The sequence below is a fragment of the Argopecten irradians genome, chromosome 4 (assembly GCF_041381155.1).
Source record: "Argopecten irradians isolate NY chromosome 4, Ai_NY, whole genome shotgun sequence".
NCBI lineage: Eukaryota > Metazoa > Mollusca > Bivalvia > Pectinida > Pectinidae > Argopecten > Argopecten irradians.
In genome coordinates this window covers 36,155,796-36,180,138 of record NC_091137.1, presented here as the reverse complement: position 1 = coordinate 36,180,138, position 24,343 = coordinate 36,155,796, and the positions used below count along the sequence as shown (strand labels likewise).

Genomic DNA, 24,343 nt, shown 5'->3' with positions numbered 1-24,343 from the left:
TCTTCGTACGCAGATAGATTCTGACGAGAGATTTTATTTTTCTATTTCATAAGAAATTATACTGGTTACATTCACACCATTTTTACCGACTTTAGCCATCTTTGCCCGACTGTTCACTTTAATAGATTTTGATGTAGTGGATCTACTGTTTAACATGATGTGACGAAAGCAGAAATAAAATTACCGTTATACTAGTTACATGTAGTACAATCCAACCTTATCCTGGTTAATTTCCAATTTCTTGAGGGCAAAATACGAAAATGAAGATTTTTGTTTGTCACAAGAGTGTTCAGAACAAGATAACATATTCTCACAAACACCAACTCTCAAAATAGTATACACGTCACATACAGGGAAAGACATATGTAGATGGTGTTTACTGTTGATGTAACGTCGAGGAGCGTAAAATCCAACACAGAAAATGAACACACTAAAATTAATTATCTAAATCATGCTAGGCAAAGCCATCTTTTTATAGGTAAATATGTTTTCCTAAAGACATTTTTTATATTTACATCTATTGTATTTACAAATGCGTTGTTTTCATATGCTACACGATTGCATGCTCTGATACACATCTATAATATGATAATACTAATACTCGCTTTGGATGTACACTGGTAACAGGTTGACAATAATGTATTGATATACAGTGAACTAAGTGAGATCAGTAAAATAACATCACGGATTTAGCTTCATTCTGATATGTATCTCTTTGATTTAATAGTTATTTTATTCGTACTGTTTTGTTGGGGGACATTGCTAGTCTCAAAACAAAGCATTGCATTTGAGAGGAGACTCATGTCATTCTTGCACCAGAGAATCCTTGATAATCCAGTCCTGTACTATGTCAAAATAAAACTGAAGTCAGGAAAAAAACCTGACCAATCACTGGCATAGAGAGGAGTCATTTGACTATTTTAGTGAGCGACACCCATCTTCAAAGCCAAATAATGTCCTGTTGGTCTATATCAAAGGACCAAACTAGCTGTCTCACACAGAATCTTTAGTTTTCCTATGACATAGACCATGGGTGGATATAACGACAGTGATAGTAAACCCTGGAATATTGAGGACGACACAATACAAACCATTACACTTGTATACATAAAAATGCAATATACGTGCTTAATTTTCTTCCGTTCACTGAACAGTTAAGTTTTTATTTGTCATAAAAGAATTAGTTGACAGAGACAGTTGACAAAAATATACAAAAAAAAAATAGCTAAACGAGCACCTTATGAAATAGAAACTTAAATTACAATGATTTGAGAAGATTATTTTCAATTTAAAAGGTCATTTGCAGTCATAATGTACATGTAGCTACCTAGGATGACATACTATTATAACATTAAATATTTTAAAAACTTAATAAACATGAAAACTGATCAGATTTGTCGGATCAATTAAATTTTATCAAGTGAATTGTCTGTCGAGAAATATATGTCGTATGTTTGAAAACAAACCAACGTGATTCCTGAGAGATTTAAAAAGGCATACGAAATAGCACATGACAAGCATAATATAAGAAAGAAATATTTAACATTTTAACATAAGTTTAGATTAAGAAAATTGATTAAAAGCATCAACAGATCCAAATCCAAAAGTGCTATCGATTTGGTATTCTTAATAAAACGAATTTTGAATCCCAATGGAGAATAATAATTATGTGTTAATGCCATAAAACATGATGTCATAAATATGCATGAAAGGAAATTATTAATCCTCTTATTATCATATGCGTTGTCGATACAACGACGGAAATGGCACTCTCTTTCTATATGCAATATGGAATATGTAATTGATGTTTTTGTAAAAAGGCTATAATTTCTTAAGGCATTGCATTTAATTTATTAATAGTTAAATCTATCCTCTAGTGCATAGCTAGGGCCTATGTTGTTTGTAGGTTTCCCATCGGAGGAATCTCCTTCCTCTTCGCCTTCGTGAGTTTCATAAAGGTCATAGGAAACCATCCCAATCACTATGATATTCTTCAGAGAGAATATGGAGATTCCGTGACTCATTCCGTGCCATACAACCATACGGGTTACAAGGAGAGGCAGGTTTACTATAAAAGCCAGTAGCACTTTGTGTAGAATCACCATCTTTTCCGATAGTTTCTTATGGCCAAAATTTGTCTTCGCTAACGTTATTAGCGGAATTGTCGGCAACAGGAAATTGATACAGGCGATCGCTATGATTGTGTCATCTAAACTTGGTAGGAGGTTTGCACGTGCCTCTTCGTCAAATAAAATTTCCATGCTGTCTACACAATCCAAAATGTCGAATATCACTGTCCCGGTGAGTTCGTCAATGTACTTCCGCCGGCTAGAACCGGGCTTTGCATCGTGAAGGGTAGTTAGAAGAATTAAGAACACTATTCCCGCCAAAGCAATAGTTGTTTTGAGAGTATTTTCTCCGAAGAAATCATCCTTATCCAACTTGTGAGAAAAATCTTTGAATGCATAAGCCACTTTAAAACATAACACTGAAGCATAGATAAACCAAGTGACAACACCGACACGCGTATGGATTTCTATGTCCTCGCTATCGTCTCTCCCAGACTTTTGTCGTTTGTGAAATCTGTAGCCAAAATAGAAAGAAACGACGAGAAGGATGAGGACGATGATGTCAGCGGCTGCCCAGCCTGCCCAGTTGAGATTTTTGTAGGTGACTAGATAGTAGTCTAAGGCGGCCGCCTGTAGGAGTAGGATAAGGACGCAAACCAACCTTGTAGGCAAATGTTTCACCGTTCGGCAACACTTTACACATAGATTAGCCATGTTGGATTTCTGAAAGAAAAAGAAATTAGGATTTATATATCTATCCAAGCAAAGAAGATAAGGATATCAAAACTATCATTATTATTCCTGAAAATCTACTAATAGGTGGAAAAGTATAAATGTATATTATTTACTGTAAATATATGTCTTTAAGCGTAGTCAAATTTTAGCGCAAATGCGAAAAACTGTAAATTTTTATTTAGCTCGGATATAAATTAGCGTAATTCGGCTGTTCAATACCAGAAATAATCTTTTACATTTAGCGGTGTACTTGAAAAAGCGCTTCGAAGACAACGTGAAAAGCGCTAAAATAATCCTACCGTTAAAATAAGTACACTTAAAAGTAGTAAAGAAATGCCGCATTTGATAAAATTATTTCCAAATTGCCGCGACAATGTTCTCATTACAGATAAAGTAGAAACAGATAATTGTTAGTCGCGAAATTACAATGTGAATCGTCGTTCAAATGACGTTAGACATGAAGACGCGAAATTAAGTCACCGCGATAATAAGTTGGTTTACATTATACGTCATTTCCTACAATTTTATCAAATGTAGCATTTCTTTACTACTTTAACATTTGACATTATAAATCGGCAAATTCACAGACGAATAAAATTCTGACGACTTTCCCAGTATGTAACTGTCTAATATACCACTTGTGCATGCAATAGTCTTTCTGACTCTTTAACATCAACCTGAGTTGTAGTTCAAATCATACTTGGGCAAATTACCAATTATCATGAAGGAATGAGATGTTGAAGACAGCCACCCTCGCTCGGACAATACTTTTCCCCGATACAATAACATTAGCGCATGTACAGCATACATAATTGAAATATGAGGTAATTATCCTTAAGCTTGCATTACTATTTTACTTATTGAAAAGGAACTTTTAAAAGATATCCATCCACAATATTTTGAAATCGAACACTGCCATATGATATATTTAGCAAACAAACATCAGTGAGAACAATATCTATGATAACCTTATCTTTCAATTTGACTAAGATATTTACATGCCATGTTAATTCTGATAGAATCAGTTTTTGTACAAACGCAAACCTTGGGTAAGGTTGAAAAAAATGCTCATTTTTATGTGCACAGTTTCAGCTAAGATTTTACTCCGTCTTTGCATATTACACAGTTGGTTTCCTTGCAAGTAGTTATCCATTATGGCGTCATTATTTTGTTGGCGCAATTCACGTAGTTTTCTCCGAAAAGTATGACATTACGCTCACAAACACATGATGTTGCATTCAATACCTACCCGCAAGGGCACATAACTCTGTACTAAACTAAAACATGATATCGCCTGCATTAACATCATAATACTTCGGATTGCATCACATTTGTACCATACGATGTGTCTGTGATTGTCTGTGCAATGTTTTGGGAAGCTTCAGTCTATTCGTATTGTGTCTCTTTATAATAGTGAGACCCTTGTCCCTTATATACATTGTAGTGCTATCTCACTGAAGCATGCAACCGTAGACACTAAAAAGACACTAACCCCACTCGGTCATATTATACTGATTATGGACAAACCAATAACAGAAATTTCAATGATTATAGTATTAGCACATGTCCATTAGTCATATTTTTTTAACATTATGATCATTGATTCATGTTTTAAATGTCCACAAAATATCGCTCAACAATTACCGCCTGACTACATCAAGACTACGTTAACACGTTAAAACACTTGGCTATGTAATCAAACTCCTACTGCTCTCAGATAATGACATAGCAAAACCTGAGTACTCCACCTATCAATGAGTCTACTATTTCGACATTATGCCGGGACACTTGTTTGTCTTCAGATCAATATTGCTGTCAATGATAGCAGACACTAACGGGTCACTATTCTGGATTTGCATATTACAGAGTTATCTGCACTTGCGGGTAGGTATTGATAGTGTCGTTATGCTTTTGCGAGCGTAACGTCATACTTTTCGGACAAAAATGACGTGAATTGCGATCACAAAATAATGACGTAACAATCGATACCTACCCGCAAGGGAGTTAACTCTGTAATATGCAAATCCAGAATAGTGACCCGTTAGTGTATATAGTGAATATGCCCAAATACGGCAATAAAGCATTCTATATATTAAAAAGTATTTTTGAGAAATCAGAGCGTTGTATAATTGTTAGATGCCTTGTACATTGTATATCAATATTGGCATGTATACTATATACTCTTGAGTAATTCAATAGAAATCTAGAAATCTTCAGTATTGGGATATATTGCATTTACAGAAACAGTTAACATATCAACAACCAACAAACCAATAAAGACTTATTGTGCCAACAAAACGATAAATATTTCTAAGTCGTAATTCTTTCAATTTTTGGACAAACTTCGAGTCATTAACTCATTTAGCACGGGGACTTCATTTCACTCATACATGATGTGAAATAGTAGTCTTGTATATAATGACCGAGGTATTAGAAAGATTTACTTATCAACAGTGGCACGCTGGCTTACCATCAACCCAACCCTGAGATCAACACCGTATCCACCAACACATATTTTTCTACATGGTGGTAGATAGACTCTCTAGAATATTAAAACATCATCAATTTAACTTGATTTTTGTCTCTTTGACATATCTGATGTTTCAAACTGGGGAGTGTGTGTGTGGGGGGGGGAGGGGGGGTAAGTATTATATTCAACGGTGTAATCCTGTCAAAACATCAACGTTTTACTTACCTATGAAAGGTGTAGCATTGTCGTCTGCTCGGGATTCCAGATAGTCAGTCCTTTACTTTAGAAGTGATCTGTGATGATCTGCAAAGAGTAACAAAATAACATTGTAACCGGTGCGTATTATCTCTTCTTACGCTTCCTTCCATGTTGTACATGTTTTTCACGTTATGGAGCATTCTCCCGTGTATCAGACAGAATCGACTTGACCCAAATACCTGTTCTTTCTTACTTTGCTTCTCATCTGTTTGAACACTACTATCGACACGCTGTGGATAGATCAAAGTACGTATAATTAATGCTTATAAAAATCAATAAAAGCATCAAGCTATGTGCTCAGCTGATTAACGCTTAACATTGTGCTCCTTTGTAATGTAAACACTGTCTCCCTAGATTACCCCGGGCATAATGATACGCTCTAACAAAAACTACCATTAATAATGAACGGAAGGTTGCGCTAAGATATAACTACGCTATGGATGAGTACATCCGATATCACATTGATTTATTTCCATGAAATCAGAGAAATTTGATTACTTTAACTGCAAACATATTATTTATTTAACGATCTAAATGACAAGTTATGTAAAGCATTAGATACATTTGTGGTGTTAGCGTAGAGATATATAATAGGTTGAGGTATCGGAATGAATTGTAAATGTAATAGGTTTAATTGGAAATGTAATGTAGCAGAACTCACTACCGCTGTCAGTCTGCAATGACACCGCCGCCTTACATAGAACCATAATCGTCATACCGTGCGTGAACGTAAATATTTTAGGGATAATCATATTCTAATGGTTTCTCATCAGACATTAAAGGCTAAAATTTCATTACTCTAATTGTAATTTTTGTGTGTCGAAAATATAGTTCCAACGAATGCGTGAACTTACCAATATGCTAAAATGTTCTAAATGAATTTTGAGCTTTAGTTTGGTTTTTGGTTTTATTAGTTTAACGTTCTGTCGACAGCCAGGGTCATTTAAGGACGTGCCAAATTTGTTAATGGAGGAAAGCCGGAGTTGTTAATGGAGGAAAGCCGGAGTACCCGAAGAAAATCCACCGACCAGCTGTCAGTACCTGGCAACTGCCCCACATGGGATTCAAACTCTAACCAAGAGGTGGTGGAGGACTTGTGGTAATATGTCAGGACATTTAATCACTCGGCCACCGCAACCACCCCCCCCCTAAAAAATAAGTTAAAATTTGCATTACCTCTAACCCCTGAATTTTGAAGATAGAAAAAAACGCTTTTCGTAATACAGCAAAAATATACCTAAAACAATTGTGGTGTTTCTAACCCCGAAATAAAAATTGTGAGGCAGTGCGCTTGAGTAAAGGTTTGTATACTTCCCAGACATTAGTTAGACGTAACGCTAGTATGACAGGGTTACAGTGAGAAGGGAAATATGGTCAAAGTAGCATAATAGAAATGAGATACGTTGCACGTGTATAACAAGTGTGTATGTAAATACAATAGTATCACGCATTTTGATATGAAATGTACACCTTTGTTGTTGTTGATGAATGATAATTACGAAGATAAAAGAAATACCATGTCTCTGTTGTGTCTATACCCTTTTACTCGTGTGAAGAATGGTAAACAGTTATCGAGATGTCCTTTATTATTGATGTTAATATTGATGTTGCGGGATTTGAAGAAATCATGATTGGGTTTCTGCCAATTCATCCCTTCATCCCCGGGAGTATTCTTAGAAAATTCCAATAACCGAGTTTTTGTTCAAATGTTTTTTTATCTTTTTAAATACAATGATAAGATTTGTAACGGTTGCATCAATTTCACCATCGTAAGGGGCGAATAACCTGTATATGTTATATTTCGTTTTCTGGTGTCTCAATTTACATACATGTAACCTCACTTTTCACTTTTGTATGAGCGTTCGCTATTGGGGGGAAGAGTGTGAGTTCTGTCCAATGGTCAAGACATACCTGTCTCTATCACAATCATTAAATTCGTATCATTTTGTGCTTGAGGAAATTCCTTTCTTTCTATAGGTTTTTTTACACTAAAGCATACTGACCAATGTATTCTGGACCCTTATCAGGATCAGAAACGACCACTGATACAGACCCTAGATGTGTCCTGGGTAAAGAACAGGACACCTTCCTCGTAATAGCCAAAATTCAACTTAAAGGCACACTACCTTTCCGAAACGGCTTTTAATTTTTAAAATGGGAATGTAAAACAAGATCGATAATTTTGTAGAGTCCTAAAAATTATTTACTTACCGTTAATACTACATTTATCATCACCTTCTGAACGATTTGATTAAAATAAATAAAATGTTTATTTTCATAACGCGGGTCGTATTATGTTTCCCGCCGTCGTTCTAAATACCGCGCGGTAGTTGACTATCACTGCGCCAGACGGCAAAACAGCGAATTGACTCTCCACTGTTTTCATATATTACGCAGGCAATCTTGCATATGTTTGGTGTCGTAACCTTATTTTAGATCATCGGTATGCATTTTCTGGTGTTATTAATGTTTTTTAAGAAACCTTTATATTTTGCTTCGGAAAGGTAATGGGCCTTTAAGGCAGCACTCAGCAAAATCAAGAAATACGCAAGGAAGCAACTCTTACATATAGAAAAGGAAACAAATCCAAAAATTAAGTCTCTTTTTATAATTAGACAACGGGGCAATAGGCAGTTACGTTCTACAAGGAAGACTAGTGATTCTTGCGACAAAAGATAACAAAGCTTTGTCATTAGTATGTATAATAAGTGAATAATGTAATATGAAATCTCACAACAATTACATCAAACAAACAAAAATAAACTGAATTGTCCCTTTTAAAAATATTTTGTCTTACTGGCTACGTCAGGCATGCCCTTATAATGTATGGGGGAAATAGACTTAAAATGTCAAGCAAAATACCAGAATTGATCGTTTTTTGTTTGATTTCAACATATTATTATTATCTACTTGCTACATTCGTTTTGTTTTGCTTTCAATAATGCATACTACATATCAGCATTTATTGGGAATTTTGAATGGATAATAATATTATTATGTAATGCTATTTAGAAAATGAATCATAATTACATGTTTTCAGGTAGTTTGATATAAGAGATTCTGCATTGAAATCAAATGTTGCATCTTAAACATTTAGTGGCATTTACAAATGCTAATACAATAAACACGATCATTGTCAGGATACAGCAGAAGTTTATCTCATTGTTACAAAAAGAAACATTACTGTTACATGCATTGCTAAATGTTATATACGCTGAAATTTCCGATACTGTTCAAAACATTCACCATTTCAGCGTGAATATATATGTTATGTAACTTTAGAAAATTACGATTTATACTCACATAACTTCCCTTATGTGCCCATAAGTGTTTGGAAGGAATAGTTCACCTAATTCGATGGTTGGTCGTCTTAGTATAGGCTATAGAGATAAAGGTCAAACAAGAACACGGGATCCCTACAAACGTATGTCTTTAGGATACGAATTACTTCAAATAGTAAATTTGGGGCAAGGAAGTAATCGTAACCGATTTTTAAAGCAGCTAGATATATAGATTCTAGCTAGTTATAAACAAAAGTCATATCGACTAAGATTGGATGCAAAACATGACAAAAATAACAAACCAAGGATCTATAAATTCCTGAACAAACATTTTGTCTAAAACATCATTTTAATTGTTCATAGGTTTTTATCATTTCATGACTGAATGCCTAATGATGTACGATATTTTTAAATACTGTTCATAGCTCCAAGAAAAATATGTTTAAAACCTTAGACTTAGACTTATCGTAACCCAGTGATGTGTGAACTACATTTCAATGTTGAATGATGATTGCAAAATTCGTCGCTTTTTGATGGCAGAAAATAAACCCAAAATCACATGTAGTCTTTATAGTGAATCAACCAGCTTATACATAATCTCATTTGATTACAAGAGGTTGCACGAATTGAAAAATACCTTGGGTTCACTTTAACATTCTATTAAAACTAAGTAAAGAAGGACTTTCTCCCATGTTCCATTTTATAGTCCGACATCCGACCTCACAGCTGAAATAACCACGTGTTTTCTTTTTTCTTTATACACGAATATCATTACAGAGTATACAACAGACACAGGTAAAAATATTATAAAGGTTATTGATATACACATCCCCTGATAAAGAGGGTGGTTTGTGCTAGAGGACGTATGAACTTGTAGTGTAAACTTATACTAGTTTCAAAACGTTTACCCACTCAAGCGTCAACGCATTTACACACAGCTACACTATTTGATGGTCTGTTGTACATGTGGTTCCCACTCATGTGATACCTAGACTTTACGTAAAGCGAGTACACTGGTGAAAAGAACATAGCTACAAGCAATACATGTAAGATTAACCTTGGTCATGATCAGTTACAAAAATGTAGCTACACGTTAGCTAACCTACGTTCATGTTATGAAAATCCCGCCAAAATCGTCCACTATATACTAACAGCCATGTAATGACTAACTCAAGATATGATATTAATTGTAATGCACCTACAATGTACCGGGCAATCAATGATACAAAATATCAATTATTTAGTACTATACAAAATAGGGCGTGTGTATATAAGTATTTGTTCTTTTATGAAATACAAAATATTACCATTACAGATACATGTAGGTTTATATAGTTTTCCTCACTGACATAAATGTAAATATGTGCATGTATAGCAGACGGGATTATTACAAATATATAGGTATTTACATAAGACATTTTATACAAGATATGGATAACAAAGAAATATATATAGAAATTTTCAAAGTAGATGCATGAAAGTGTAAACATCAAGAAATACTTGCGGTGGTACTAAATATAAACTACTTGCCTGGAGGACTGTGTTTGCTGGAGTGACGCTAGCTTCAACCACACGAATTGTAAATAGAGGACGACTCCCAGCAGATCATGCGTACAGAATCTGTTTAGGGTGTATATAACACAGTGGAGCAGGGTTACCTATCAGGTCAGGTCAGCACGTCAATAAGTCCAATAGGAGCTTAATTCTAATTAACCTTTTGACCAATAATCTCCACTACGCATACGGTAGTTAGTAATTCAAACGATGTATGGAAATACTTATATCATATATCTGTAAGCTAACCATACAGCTATATTATATAATTTAAATAACGTAGAACATAATAACATACCAATGTTCTCACAGAATGTTAACAATGAAGACAGTATGGTGCGACTACACTCTCTTTGATATAACTCCAGTTTGTATTATCTCGCGTTGCCATGGCAACTAAAATGGTATTAATCATTTGTCGTTATATCATATGTACTGGCAGTTTTGTGAATGGTGCAGACCTTTACATTTCATGCAAAGAAGCACTTAATTTTGCAATGCTATATAGTTTATTTGTTTGTTTGAGTTTTACTAGAATATATGCAATTTGTTTTTTTTGGTTTTGGTTTACGACTTGTAAACCCAAGGAGGTATACCTGTTTGCCATGGCAACTTAATTTTCAATATATTAACGCAGTTAGGAAGATATACCATAAATCAAAACCATTATTTTGTATAGTACCATGAACAATGTATCTATAAATATTTAATAATCGAAATGTAAACTCAAAGTGGGGTTAAAGGGTTAATTAGAAGCAAAATATTGATTGGTAAATATAAGGAGACGTATGAAAAATTAAAATGAGCGTTTTCTGTTTCGCTGGCGACACACATAAAAATCTAGGTCACAGCGACACCCGTCATAAAAATCTAGGTCACAGCGACACCTGTCATACAAATCCTGGTCACAGCGACACTCGTCATACAAATCTAGGTCACAGTGACACTCGTTATATAAATTAACCATTTATGCCATGTATGAAACATTTCTGTTTTGATTTTCTCATATCACTTACTATGTATATATGGACGGGGATTAATTCTATTTTAACTAAAAAGCATCGATCCATTACACAGTAAGTATGAATCATTACTCCGATAACTTCATTCTCCTTTTTACCTTTGCATGAGCTGATATACATATAAACAATAGAATTGAAAAATCTACATTGTTTAGCATAACAATTTATCATTATTTCAACAAAAGGAAAGTGTTATGATAGAATATTATCGTATGACGTCAAATATTAATTATACAAAAACAACATCAAGAGGTTAAAAAGTCACCGTCATGTTTTGTCTTCATCTACGTCCTTTCGTTCTCTAAACAATATGTTTTCTATGTGACTATCATTAGGTCGAATATTGTTGTCATTCTTCTATCGTGCCTGATAATAAGCGTTCATCCCCCTGAAAAAATAGGGGTTCTGTAATTTGGTGTTAACGCACCATAGTATTGTTTGCTTTTGTTTGACAGCTTCAGTGCAGCAGTGCAGCACGGAGGGAGTAGGACTGGTAATTTGCCTGTTGTCAATATTATATTTTGAACAAGTCAGATGTGTTCATAGGGTGTATGTGTCTTTATGCGATAGCACTGGAACGTGTTACTACATGATACGAACATACCACAGTCTCCCAAACTACACGCACCATATACACAAATGCAAGGAGAGAGTCCTTAATTCTGAATCTACATATGTAGATCTAGTAAAAATAAATATTCAACTCCAAGTAATTGCAATATTTATTTTTTCTTTGTTGTTTGGATTTGTGAAATTATAGAAAAAGTAACCAGAAATCAAAATTTGCGAACGGGGATTTTTTTTGTACCCTAAAATTGAAAAAAAAATGAAAGTAAGACTTTTGGAACCTTATTTCGTACTTAGATACTTAAAAACAGATAAAAATTATGAATTTACATGGAGGTTATATATAGACCTCTTTTTCCGTACGGTTAATTATTCTGAGCTAAAACAATGTACAAAGGAAATCATATTGATGCGAATTTCAGTTTTTCAATTTTCCATTATTTAAACAAATTAACGTTAAAATATTTGATTATAAAGTACAAGCTACATACTTGTTCAAATGTAAAGTATTGATTTTAGACAAAGAATATGATAGACGCTACAATGTTCCCTCATATAAAGTGGTTTGCTGTGTTAGCAAATGCTCTTCAGTAAACAAAGCGATGTTCTAAACAGTTCCCTGCCTCCCTCACATCTCTCTCTCCCTTACCCACACCCCCTCACTCACATCCTCTATCTCATTTTCCCTCAACCTCTTTCACACTCCCTCCCACTCACTCTCACCCACTCTCACCACATCCATTCTCCCTCTCACCCACTCTCACCACATCCATTCTCCCTCTCACCCACACCCACTCTCCCTCATTCTCACCCACACCTACTTTCCGTCACTTTCACCCACATCCACCCTCCCCCTCACCCACACCCACTCTCCCTCATTCTCACCCACACCTACTCTCCGTCACTTTCACCCACACCCACACTCTCATCCACACCCACTTTCCTTTACTTTCACCCACACCCACTCTCTCTCCCATACTGTCACCCTCACCCACACACACACACTCCCTCTTAAGGGTATTTCCAAAGAAACAGCTACTACTGACAGGTGTTTATCCTTTTAGAAAAATCCTACGAAAAATAGGAGTTTCAAATATACGGAGACACCCATCACAGTTGAAGTATCCCAAGGAAAGTGCACAATAGTAGATGTTAGTGTAGTATTAATACACTGTAACAATCTAAATTTGCATTAAGGTAAGAGAAGGCCAATCAGGGTTTAGGGGAGCTTTGATTAGACGTTGGTACATTGCGCACTTGTGTTTGAAAATAGGTAAGAATTCTAATTTCTTATATACTTATATGATAAAGACCGTCGATCTTACTAATGATTCATATTTTCAATAGTTTCCTATTTATTTCTGTTGCACTCTTAACATTAATCGTTTAAAAGAACATAGTTTTTTTGTTTTTTGTTTTTTTGTTTTTTTTATTTATGATCATTCATAGATTCACGAGATCTTTTATCTTTGGGTAGAATATATAGGTTTTATGTTTTTTATTTTATTTCTCTGTAAGTATATGTGGATATGAAGGATAGGGATATTCTACCCAAGGGTCACAAAATGTTGTAAAACCCGAGGCTTGCCGAGGGTTTTACAACATTTTGTGATCCCAAGGGTAGAGTATCCCTATCCTTCATATCCACTTATGAAAGAGTATTTTTCTTTCATATCTCGACGTTTTATTGCAATTTTACAACTATAATATTTCGCCATTTTGAAATAAATTCGAAGAAATCCACGACTGAAAGTCAATTTTCCATACATGAAAAAGTACGTGGTATTTTCATCACAAATTCCGTTGTTTGTATCTTTTATAGTGAAACCAGTCATATTTGTGAAAAAAAATGTTAAAATTTTACCGAGGAAATAGAATTTTGTTGACGCCGTGACTTCACGAGGCTTTTATTGCATGGGTAGCCATGCAATACAGCCTTAAGCGACATGAGTGTATTGCCCTGGACCAGTCAGTATTATACCCGTAGGTTTGAAAGAAAAAATATGTATGCACTGTACTTGTATATAAATAGGTATATCGAGGAGACGAATTACCGTTAATCCGCTTATCGGTATAAGTACTGCTTCATGTTAATCATCACCACCGACAGCGGTGGTTGAATTCGTAGATACAGGTACGGGTACGTGTATGATAGATCGAATGATAAACTTGCATTCAAATATTATACATTAATATTTGTTTATTATATTAATTCGTTCGTTCGCTCATTCGTTCGATCGTGCGTTACTTCATTTATTCAATTATCAATCATAACAATCCAGCAGTCAGTATTTCAACAATTTTGTTTATACTATAATGCCACGCAACATATAAGTCATTCTCGATACTACAGGGTTAACTATCACTCTTGAACTGTGTCCAGTTTTACTATGAGCTAGTTCAGGGGTGAATATAACGACACTGAAAGTAACCCCTGGAGTATCGAGGATGCACACAAGTACATTTATGTATATGTCAATAATTTCACATCTTCGCTAGCCAAAGGTTACGATCAGTAGGCGAATCGTACCCTTAGCTAGCGAATATGGAACCTACATTTATGTCATCTACTCAAAATGAGCTACTAAAGTAAATTACAATATAGTGGCAATGTTCATTCAAGAATCAACATATAAAACGAGGCAACCACATTGAAATCACTGCTCAATCATGGGAATTTCCTTCGTACCTTTATCAATTTTAGAGTCCTGCGCTAGCATCTTTTTTCAAATTAAATATATTCTCATTTTACCACACATTTACAAATCCCTGTATTTTCCCTTTCCTAAGTTTTGTCTTACTCTACACCTGATTTCAAATTTTAAAGATGCTCCACCGCCGACAGACCATAAATAATATTCATCATTTGAACAACAATTGGTGTTTAATCGTGTATATGTATGTCTAATTAACACAAAAAATAATATAAGATAATTTGTTTTGCCTTTGAGCATGCACAATCGGTACTTATATGATATAGGATAAAGTGGCACGGAATTTTTTTCGGGATGCAATTAACTATTTTTTTATATTTTCAACTTAAAGTAAAATAAGAAGCTCAAACTTTCAATGGTGGTAATGGTGTAAAGTAAGTAACTTTTGTAACTGAAGAAAAATACTAAATCGTCTGCTCCTGTTTTTGATAGTGAAAAAATACCATTTGTCAGCGGTGGAGCATCTTTAAAGTAATACAAAAAATGGCAGATACTAAACTTCAAAGATATTCAAATATGTGTCTTTTCTTATTTTCGTCTTTTGAAATTACTCCAAAAGTATGGCTTTTGGTGACATTTTTTGTACCTAGATAGAACCTCCAAAACACAGAAACAAATTATGTTGCTATTAATTGGAAATCACATGTATTTGTATGCAAATTCAATATACCTTATATCAACTGAATAAGATAATTGTCCATTATTGAAGCAAATCATTGATAAAATATCTGTTTAGCTAGGTTTTAGTTTAAATATAAAGCATTGATTCTTATACAACGACTCTATCGATGATAGACGCTAACTTTAAATAAAGTGGCTTGCTGTGTTAGCAAATACTTTTCAGCAAACAAACTGGATGATCAAAACAAACATAAGGTAAAACACAAGACAGATTTATTTGCACTGAAATATAGGGCATACATATCACATAATCGTACATGTATGATGATTTGTGTATTCTACATACATGTACGTACATCATGGGCCTGAAAAGTCGTCTTAAAGAATCATGCATGGCAATATACAGTACCGTATTAAATGGTGACGCCAACCTGTAGTATAGTATATCTGTACATGTAATTAAATATTTAAACCCCACTCCAATACTTGTAGAAAAGCTAATTTACTTTTTATTTCCCATTACCTGTTGGAAGGTATTATTTCAGAGCTGTTATTTCAGAGTTGATCAAAATTAATTATGTCATGTACGCATTGCGGATTAAAAGTAGTGCTCATGCCAATAGCATTTTTGATGGATATATAGTGTGCTTTTAGGAAAGTTAATGGAATATTATGACACGCCAAAGTGGGAAGATTCATTTATGGATAATCCAAATGAATATCAATAATCTATACATTTATGGATATCAGTAAATTTAAAGTAACATACCGATTTGCCATAGAATATAACTCAAATCATCTCCTCTTGAAATTTGACTAACAGCTTTCTAAAGTAATCAATCATGTGACATCTTTTGATTGTTTGTCTTATCAACAATGTTTATTTTAACGGGCTTCGCCCATCGTTTTATTAGGACAGTTTCGGGTTACATGGACCTTTTCCGGACGGAAATCGTCCAATTACATTGTATTTTTTAAACATATTCAAAACATGTATGTTCAACTATAATTTATGTCGCAAAACCGTACGCGTGTGTGAATCTTTTTTGGTGATATTATCATTACACTAAACACATGGACAAAGGGGCGCAACTCGACCAATCAACTGCGTGATTAGTATTAAGTTGAACTATTTGATTATTAAAATCATTTATGTTTTGATTCCAGCACAGTGGGCTATAATAAAAGACTTCTGTACAGAGTGCTCGTTTATTCAATAATCCGGATTTCGATTGACCGTCACCTTTCCGGTTTTATCTTCATGATCCCCATGCCGGATGTCGTGTGAACCCCGTGCTCGTATCGTTCTTTTCACTTCCGCTGTGACCACGGTGAGAATGGCGATATGGCCGAGAGAAATAAATGAACTTGTACACCCTCAAAAAATAAACTTTTAAGCATGATTATGCATGTTGGTGAATAATAAACAATCCTTTCAATAGACATACAATTTGTCTTGCTGACCACGCAGCTAAATATGCTTATTCGATGGTGTGTTGTGATGGTCTACACGTGGGTCATGTCAACTATTTGTATAAATGTAAAGGGGGGGGGTCATGCGATGTTGCGAAGTTAGATTCAACAGTTTTATATGGAAATATATTCCTCAAATCATGTTTATTGAAAACGCTTCGTCTTTGATCTAGATTTACACGAAGCTCTTTGAAGAGCCAAGCGACATCGTGATTGAAGTTCTCTATGATGTATAGATAGCTATACAGACAGTTACATTTTGAAAGTGTCGTCAAAATCTTGCTAGTCAAGACATTTAATTATAGAGAAAGTCTTGTATCAACAATTAAGCTATTAGCATCAATTAAGCTATTAGCAGGTCTGGGAAAACGACTACATATATATACAAATTAGCCACAAGTATGGATTTGTTACTAAATAAAAGATGAAATAACTTTACTTTCAAAATATTTTTATAATTCGCTTTTATTTTACCATAAAAACAAAACAAAAATAAAGATGTCTAGTTTGCTGTCGAAAATTTTAGAAATAAGTTGAACAAAGATTAGAAAATTGTTCTTTCATTATTATCTTGGCATAATTATTATATCAAGTCTTAATTGGCCATCCAAAAACTCCAAACATATAAAAAAAAAGTTCAGCTTAGGTTACCCATGCAGTGTTGACCATTGAAATTATGATGAAGCAGTGTGTAAACTTAGTGAAGTTATTTTTTGAATTCACCAAAATATTGTGACAGCCTGAATGCGTGGAAAATGTCAAATGTGTGGAAATGTCAATGAGGGACATAACCAGATGGAGGATGTTTCAGGGATTCTTGTAATCAAAATGAATTTCTTTGCATGCAGAGGTGTAGGAGGAAATTAACAGAAAATACATATTAAATTCCAAGTTTCCCCAAATAATATAATGACATTTTTAATAAGCGACTACTGTTTTCTAAGTTTAACTTGGTAAAACATTTACGATGTGTGATTATGACCAAATTAAAATTTGCCTTCGTAGGTTACCCCAAGGTCACGGCCAGCCATTACATACAGTACTGCCGAGATCCACGAATTTCGTCATTTTATAAGATTCACAAAATTATATATTCTGGTTATTCTTTTTCGTCAGAAATTTTGGAATTTAGTTTAGACATTCAAATGAGTCATTTTATAGTTTACTTTTTATCATTATTTTATAAACAATACTTCGAGTATTTTAGGATTCTCGAAGCCGTGGGCAATGTGTCCTGGTTCGGCATTTATAGTATAGACGATCTAGCATATGTTGTAATTCATAAAAAATCTAAATGAAGTCTATCTAACATGCATTCAAATTACTTAAAAGTAATATCACCTCAATTTGGATTTCAATAACGCACATGGAATAAGGGTGACTTAAAAATTAAAATATAAAACTCATGAAATTGAAAACGAATTTCATATTTTATTTTTCGAGTTATCGGCAAGCAATATGTCGTGTACGTACACATACATACTTCTTTTATGTGTAAACAAGTGGTTTATACCATTTTATTTAAAACCAGTATACATAGGAAATAACGAATATATATCTTTTACAAGTACTTGTTGAATATGACGTTGGCTAAATTACGTTAAAGATTATTAATTTCCAACTATTGGCTGTGACAGAGGTGATTACGGCGGATGCCTATGCACGAGCGGCTGTAGTTGACCAGGTGGTTCTCATTTGTATATTTATATTAAATAGTGTTATGAAAGATTTGTGTGTATTACAGACATTATGATACATTGAAATCAATTATTTATTCATAACTTTTTCACAACATGGATTTCTACGTGTGAACAAAAAGCGGGTACATGTGACGGCCCGGCACCGCTTCGCAAGCTGGCCTCAACACTATATATAAATCTACACAAATATATTTTAGCAATAAGAAATTGTAAATATAAATGTCTGTAACCTCTGAAACATAAGAAACTATTTTAATGCCAGAATTTGCAAGTATGAAAGTTTATACTTTTGTCACAGTATCGATTTTGTAGCAGTGATGTACGTATCTGTTATTGTTTTTATAGTCGCCATATTGTGTTTGTACCTTTGAGGACCCGGATGTAAAACTTTCTGTGACGTCACGCCATCTTTTCTGAAATCTCCTATAGGGAAAATTTTATTTTTCTATTTCATGATAAATTATATATATATATATATACCAGATATATCATCACTATTTTTACTGACTTTAGCCTTCTTTTACTCAACTATTCACTTTAATACAATTTCTTTTGATATTGGAAAAAAAGAGTTAAAAACTATCCATGCACCCATATTGTTGTCCAATGAGGATTTACTGCCGTTCTATCATAAGATTGCACGATTGTGTTACAGTACTAGTGTATCGACTCACTGTAGTAGATTACATCGCTACATGTTACAGGTGAAGTGTCTATGTAACACGCATTGTGATTGGCTGGGTTGATCTAAAAATAGAAGAGAAAAACGTGTGTGCACAATAAAGCTGTTTTTTTAGCCTGCCATGCTTGGTTTCATTTTCTTCTGATATTCGACGAATTTAACAACTTCTTCACTGACCTTAGTTGGTGTCATGATAGCCGAACACGTGGAAGAAGAGAACCATGCTGTTCCTTGTACAACATTTGCGATGTTTCCGACAGGTGGATTTACAAACGTCGGCCGCTTTAGATATATTTCCATAGGACACATCATTGTACATTTTCACTACCCTTTCGCGTACTTTTAGAACGGTTCGTGGCTTTGACATGTCGACATATGATCGGTTGAGACTGCCTTCTATTTTTGGCTGTGATCGATTGAACCGCTTCTAATTTTAGCGCAATTTTAGCGAGAGATTAAAATAGTAGTAACGTAACGTTACAGATGTGCAAACACACATGTACCGGTAACTTATAATATGCACGCGTTTGCAGCTTGGCGATCGACGAATTGTAGTACTTCCACACTTTTTTTTATTCATGTTAATAATACGTTAAAAATTCAGAGTTTTAAATTAACATTTTAAATATACCTTACCCTAATTATGAAACTGAACAGTTATGTTTTAGCAGATACTTTCTTCTTGAAAATCATATTTATTCATTAACGGTACCAGTATTATTATGTTTAAATCAATATTAATGTATTCTTCTAGAGCTTAGTATAACCTGATTGTGTTATTTCTTTCCATGTTTGATTTTTTTTTTTCAATCATTCTTATTTATAGACACAATCTATATATATTTACAGCAGCTATTTCAGGAAACTCTTGTCAGTCAAGTTCGTATTGCAGCGCGAATTCTATATATCAGCGTTATTTTTTTACGGCGTAATACTTCTATTTTACAAATATTAATTTTTCAGATGTTTATCTATTTGAACATTTGTAATTGTTTCGACGTACTTACAACGTCACACAAATATAGGGGTCATTTTAAACTGGGGTGTTTTCCGCGGATGTACAATTAGGAATGAATGAAGAGTTTTACGTACCGTGACGCTAAATATAACGTTTCGGGGCACTATTACAATTAGGTTGTGTAACGTTTATTTATATATACACTTCAGCCAATCACAATGCGTGTTACATAGACACTTCACCTGTACCATGTAGCGATGTAATCTACTACAGTGAGTCGATACACTAGTACTGTAACACAATCGTGCAATCTTATGATAGAACAACTAGATAGCATACATATGTATAACTTGCAAGATTGATGGTTTCCCCCCAACCTAATTTAATAAGATTTTGGAACTAGACATCAAGGAAAACTGATGAGTTGATGAATATTCCTTTATTATGGCTAATTATTCCTTTTATTTTGCTCCAGAACTAACCAGTCATGGCCGAGAGTTGGGACGAACCCGCCCCCGTAACTGCAGAGCTCCCAGAAATTAAGCTCTTTGGTAAATGGTCCTCAGATGATGTGCAAGTCAGCGACATCAGTTTAACTGTACGTTAAATTTTGTTTGTGTATAATTTGAATTTTTTTCTACTAATTTGATAGGTACCGAATTCGCCATTATTAGCAACCATGGGCCACTCTCTGTAAGCGCCACCCCCACCACTTTTAGAATAAATTGAAGATAAATAACTTACTATAAGTGCCCTCATCCCATGGTTAAACAACTGTGTGATGCATAGTGATGGGCTGATGATTGGGGGGGGGGGGGGGGGAATCAAAAAATTTGTCGGAAAAAAAAAAAATGAAAATCGAGAGAAATTGTAAAACCAGTTCATGGGAATTTTTTGAAATTGGTCCTAAATCTTTAGATTTGTGTTATGAAACTTTTTGTTTATCATACATCAACTGAATAAATAGACTATTTTATTACCCTACAGACATTGTTCCCATTCAGTTCAGTATCCATCAAGAAGTATTATTAGGTCCGTCCACAATGGACATGCTTTCTTACTACACTATTACCTTGTGATTCAAGCAATATTTGTAATTATTTCTCGCCGGTTATAAACATAGTTAAATTCGGAATAGTGTTTAATTCCAGTACATAGAGCATTTCTTAGCTGAACATGAAAACCGAATAAAATCAATAATCCATTGCTTTTGACATCATGATTATTGATTATGAAAATGAAACTGATTCCGGGCCATCACTATAGTTATGCATCTAATATTGTCATTGTATTATATAAAATTCTGTGATGAAATTTATGTTGTGACATATATCATATTGTATAAAATTAGGGCTGAAACGATTAGTCGGTAAATAATGCGTTTCAATTAAAGGAAAGAACGCATATGCATGTATACTATGACAGATTAATGTGCTATGAGTATGGAAACAGATGAAATATGGCTGATGTTTTTTCGGGGAGATTTTCAATCACAACTTATATTTTAGTTCCCTAATAATTATTTTTGTCAGATACTATTTTTGAAGCACCCTGATCATACTGTGAATAGTATTTGAATAAATGACTCGGTATTCCAATTTCACTTGTAAGCATTAGCAACACTGAATAAAACTTAGATTTGTTTTTGATTTAACTGTAAATATTTGCAAATAGTGTCAACAAAATAATACACTGGAAATAAATTACAGTAAACACTGATGAATGTTAAATGACATGTTCCACATTCAGAATTGAATCCTTTTGACATTTTGCTTGCCATTGTTTTAAATTATTAAAAGAAAATGGTGTGACCTTAAAACTAGGAATAAGGTTCATGTAATAACAGGATATATCTTAATGTCTTCAACTCTTGTGGTTTTGTGTACAATGATCACTTAGGGTTAAAAATTGTTTTATTTTTTGTCCTCTATAGGATTACATTGCCGTCAAGGAGAAGTATGCTAAATACCTGCCCCACTCCTCTGGCCGTTACCAGGTCAAGCGTTTTAGGAAGGCACAATGCCCCATTGTGGAGCGCCTTACCTGCTCCCTCATGATGCATGGACGTAACAACGGCAAGAAGCTGATGGCTATGAGGATAGTCAAGCATGCGTTTGAGATCATCCATTTGCTGACTGGCGAGGTAAGCAATTTGCTGATATGACCTACTCTTAAGTTTCACTCTTTTGAATTCTTTATGAAGTCATATGATGGAGAGTTGAATGTCAATTTAAAAAGTTCTATTTACTTTGGTTTTCTAATCTCTAAAACTGTTGAAGGTGCTGAAGTCAGTGGAAAATATTTAAAAGTTAAATACTGGTATTAAATTTTTTTTTGCAAAAAGCAACATTTAAATAATGCCATCTGCTTTTCTAAAGCATTATTCTACACATGGAATATTTCTAAAATAGAAATAGTTCATTTATAAGCTAGCTTTGACTTTGTTTGATAGGCACCTATGGCTTATGGCTATATTTATACTATTGAGTAGTACTAAACTTGATTTATACTATTGAGTAGTACTAAACTTGATAATGATTGTGAACGCTATCATCAACAGTGGACCACGTGAGGACTCCACACGTATTGGTCGTGCCGGTACCGTTAGGAGACAGGCTGTGGACGTCTCTCCACTCCGCAGAGTCAACCAGGCTATCTGGCTGTTGTGTACAGGTGCCCGAGAGGCCTCCTTCAGAAACATTAAAACCATCGCTGAATGTCTGGCAGATGAGCTCATCAACGCAGCCAAGGTAGATATTCTATTATGAAGTTATTCAATCGTATTACAATTACCTACCAGAAGTCATTATTTTGTGAGCAAAATTTGCATGATTTTTGCTAAAAATTATGCTTGCAAACTCATGATGTTACCAGTGTCTCAGACTGATTTCAAAATTTGTAGGACATTTCGGGGTTTCTTTAGGACATATGTGAGAGAAGTGGCAAAATAGCCTCAATTTAGCCTCAATCTGAATCACTGGTACAATTGATATGTATCTGCAAGGGCAGATAACTCTATAATATGCAAGATACCTTCATTTCGTTTTTACTTTTAAAGAAATCTGTTGATAGTAATAAGTATTTGTATCTTGATGTGTTAAATATGACAGTTTTGTAGCTTAGCTACTATTTATATACAAATTTTCAAAGGATAAACAGTTTTCAAAATAATTGTGATTTTGAACATTAATGTCTACAAATTTTGAGTATGTGAAGATAAATGGTTGATATTGAATCAATACATAGTGAAATTTGGACCTTGATAATTCATAGATCTTGGTTCTACAAAACATGAACTTAATATTGTACTCTTTATTTTCAGGGATCCTCTAACTCCCATGCTATCAAGAAGAAGGACGAGTTAGAACGTGTTGCTAAGTCCAACAGATAGATAAAGACTTTATTGAAATGTTTACAAAATGTGAATAAAACCATCCACATCATGGGGGAGTACCCAAGGGAGATCACTCTTTCTTATTTCTGTGAAAACGTTTATAAGCCAACTAATGAGAAAGTTGCTCATAATGCTCAGTAATTGATCTTTAGAAAAAAGGTTTTGTGTCCCTTCTAACAACGTGACTAAGGGAAGATTACAGATTTAAGCTGTTAGAGATATTTAATGACCAGTGCCGAGTTGTTCAAAAGGTAATTAGGCTAAATCACAGTTTAGTGACTATTTTCAAATAAAGATTATATAATTTCTGGTAATACAAATTTTAAAATTTTATAATATCCTTAAGAACTCCATTCTTAACTAACTTGCTGATTTTAGTACATATACATGATCAGTCAATGGATCAATCCTAGCCATGATTTACTACCGTTAATGGGTAGTTTCCCCTCAAGAAATTAATTCCCCTCTGGCCTAAAATTCCCCTCTTCTAAGCTAAAAATGACCTTTTTTGGTAACACCATTTCCCCTGTAACTTATTTTTCATCAATTTTTTTTGGCTTTGACCCCCTGGGGGGCTAGCGATGGAGCGTTAGACTTTTTAATTAATCTTTGATGATTTACTAAATCTAGAAAATCTAGAAATCTAGAAAAAACTTAGTTGTTTTACAGTACTTTTTCATCAAAATGAATATAATTTTGGACTGAAATATGAAAAGGGTTAGTTTACCCCAAAACTTAGTTTGATCCTTGATAACAAATTTTGCAATAATGAGAACTGAAAATTTCACTAATCATATTGATTAAACTAATCATATTGATTAAACTAATCATCCTTTGAACAACCT

The 24,343-nt window shown here is 34.2% G+C and overlaps 2 protein-coding genes across 4 annotated transcripts; one reads left to right on the top strand and one right to left on the bottom strand.

Annotated features, from left to right (window-relative positions):
- Positions 1–1,128: 1,128 nt before the first annotated feature.
- LOC138321489 (transmembrane protein 121B-like) lies at positions 1,129–8,930 on the bottom strand. 3 transcript variants are annotated; one of them, XM_069265215.1, is made up of 3 exons: positions 8,836–8,930; positions 5,500–5,577; positions 1,129–2,792 (listed from the first exon to the last, which is right to left on the bottom strand). In XM_069265215.1, the coding sequence occupies exon 3, from the start codon at positions 2,781–2,783 to the stop codon at positions 1,854–1,856; it is 930 nt and encodes a 309-aa protein (XP_069121316.1). In that variant the 5' UTR covers positions 2,784–2,792; positions 5,500–5,577; positions 8,836–8,930; the 3' UTR covers positions 1,129–1,853. The 3 variants fall into 3 exon arrangements, with proteins under 3 accessions (XP_069121316.1, XP_069121318.1, XP_069121317.1); XM_069265217.1 differs by lacking the exon at positions 8,836–8,930 and adding an exon at positions 5,712–5,837; XM_069265216.1 differs by lacking the exon at positions 8,836–8,930 and adding an exon at positions 5,726–5,824.
- Positions 8,931–20,544: 11,614 nt separating this feature from the next.
- Positions 20,545–23,566, top strand: LOC138321488 (small ribosomal subunit protein uS7). The gene is made up of 4 exons (XM_069265214.1): positions 20,545–20,702; positions 22,038–22,251; positions 22,625–22,854; positions 23,427–23,566. Exons 1-4 carry the CDS (start codon positions 20,592–20,594, stop codon positions 23,493–23,495), a joined length of 624 nt encoding a protein of 207 aa, XP_069121315.1. The 5' UTR covers positions 20,545–20,591; the 3' UTR covers positions 23,496–23,566.
- Positions 23,567–24,343: the final 777 nt, after the last annotated feature.

Bases quoted from the DNA above. Each gene is read 5' to 3' on its own strand.
- LOC138321489 (XM_069265215.1), bottom strand. From the start codon at position 2,783: ATGGCTAATCTATGTGTAAAGTGTTGCCGAACGGTGAAACATTTGCCT.
- LOC138321488 (XM_069265214.1), top strand. From the start codon at position 20,592: ATGGCCGAGAGTTGGGACGAACCCGCCCCCGTAACTGCAGAGCTCCCA. The intron at 22,252-22,624 runs GCAATTTGCTGA...ACTATTGAGTAG, and splicing joins TTTGCTGACTGGCGAGGTAA to TACTAAACTTGATAATGATT. The intron at 22,855-23,426 runs GTAGATATTCTA...CTTTATTTTCAG, and splicing joins AGCTCATCAACGCAGCCAAG to GGATCCTCTAACTCCCATGC.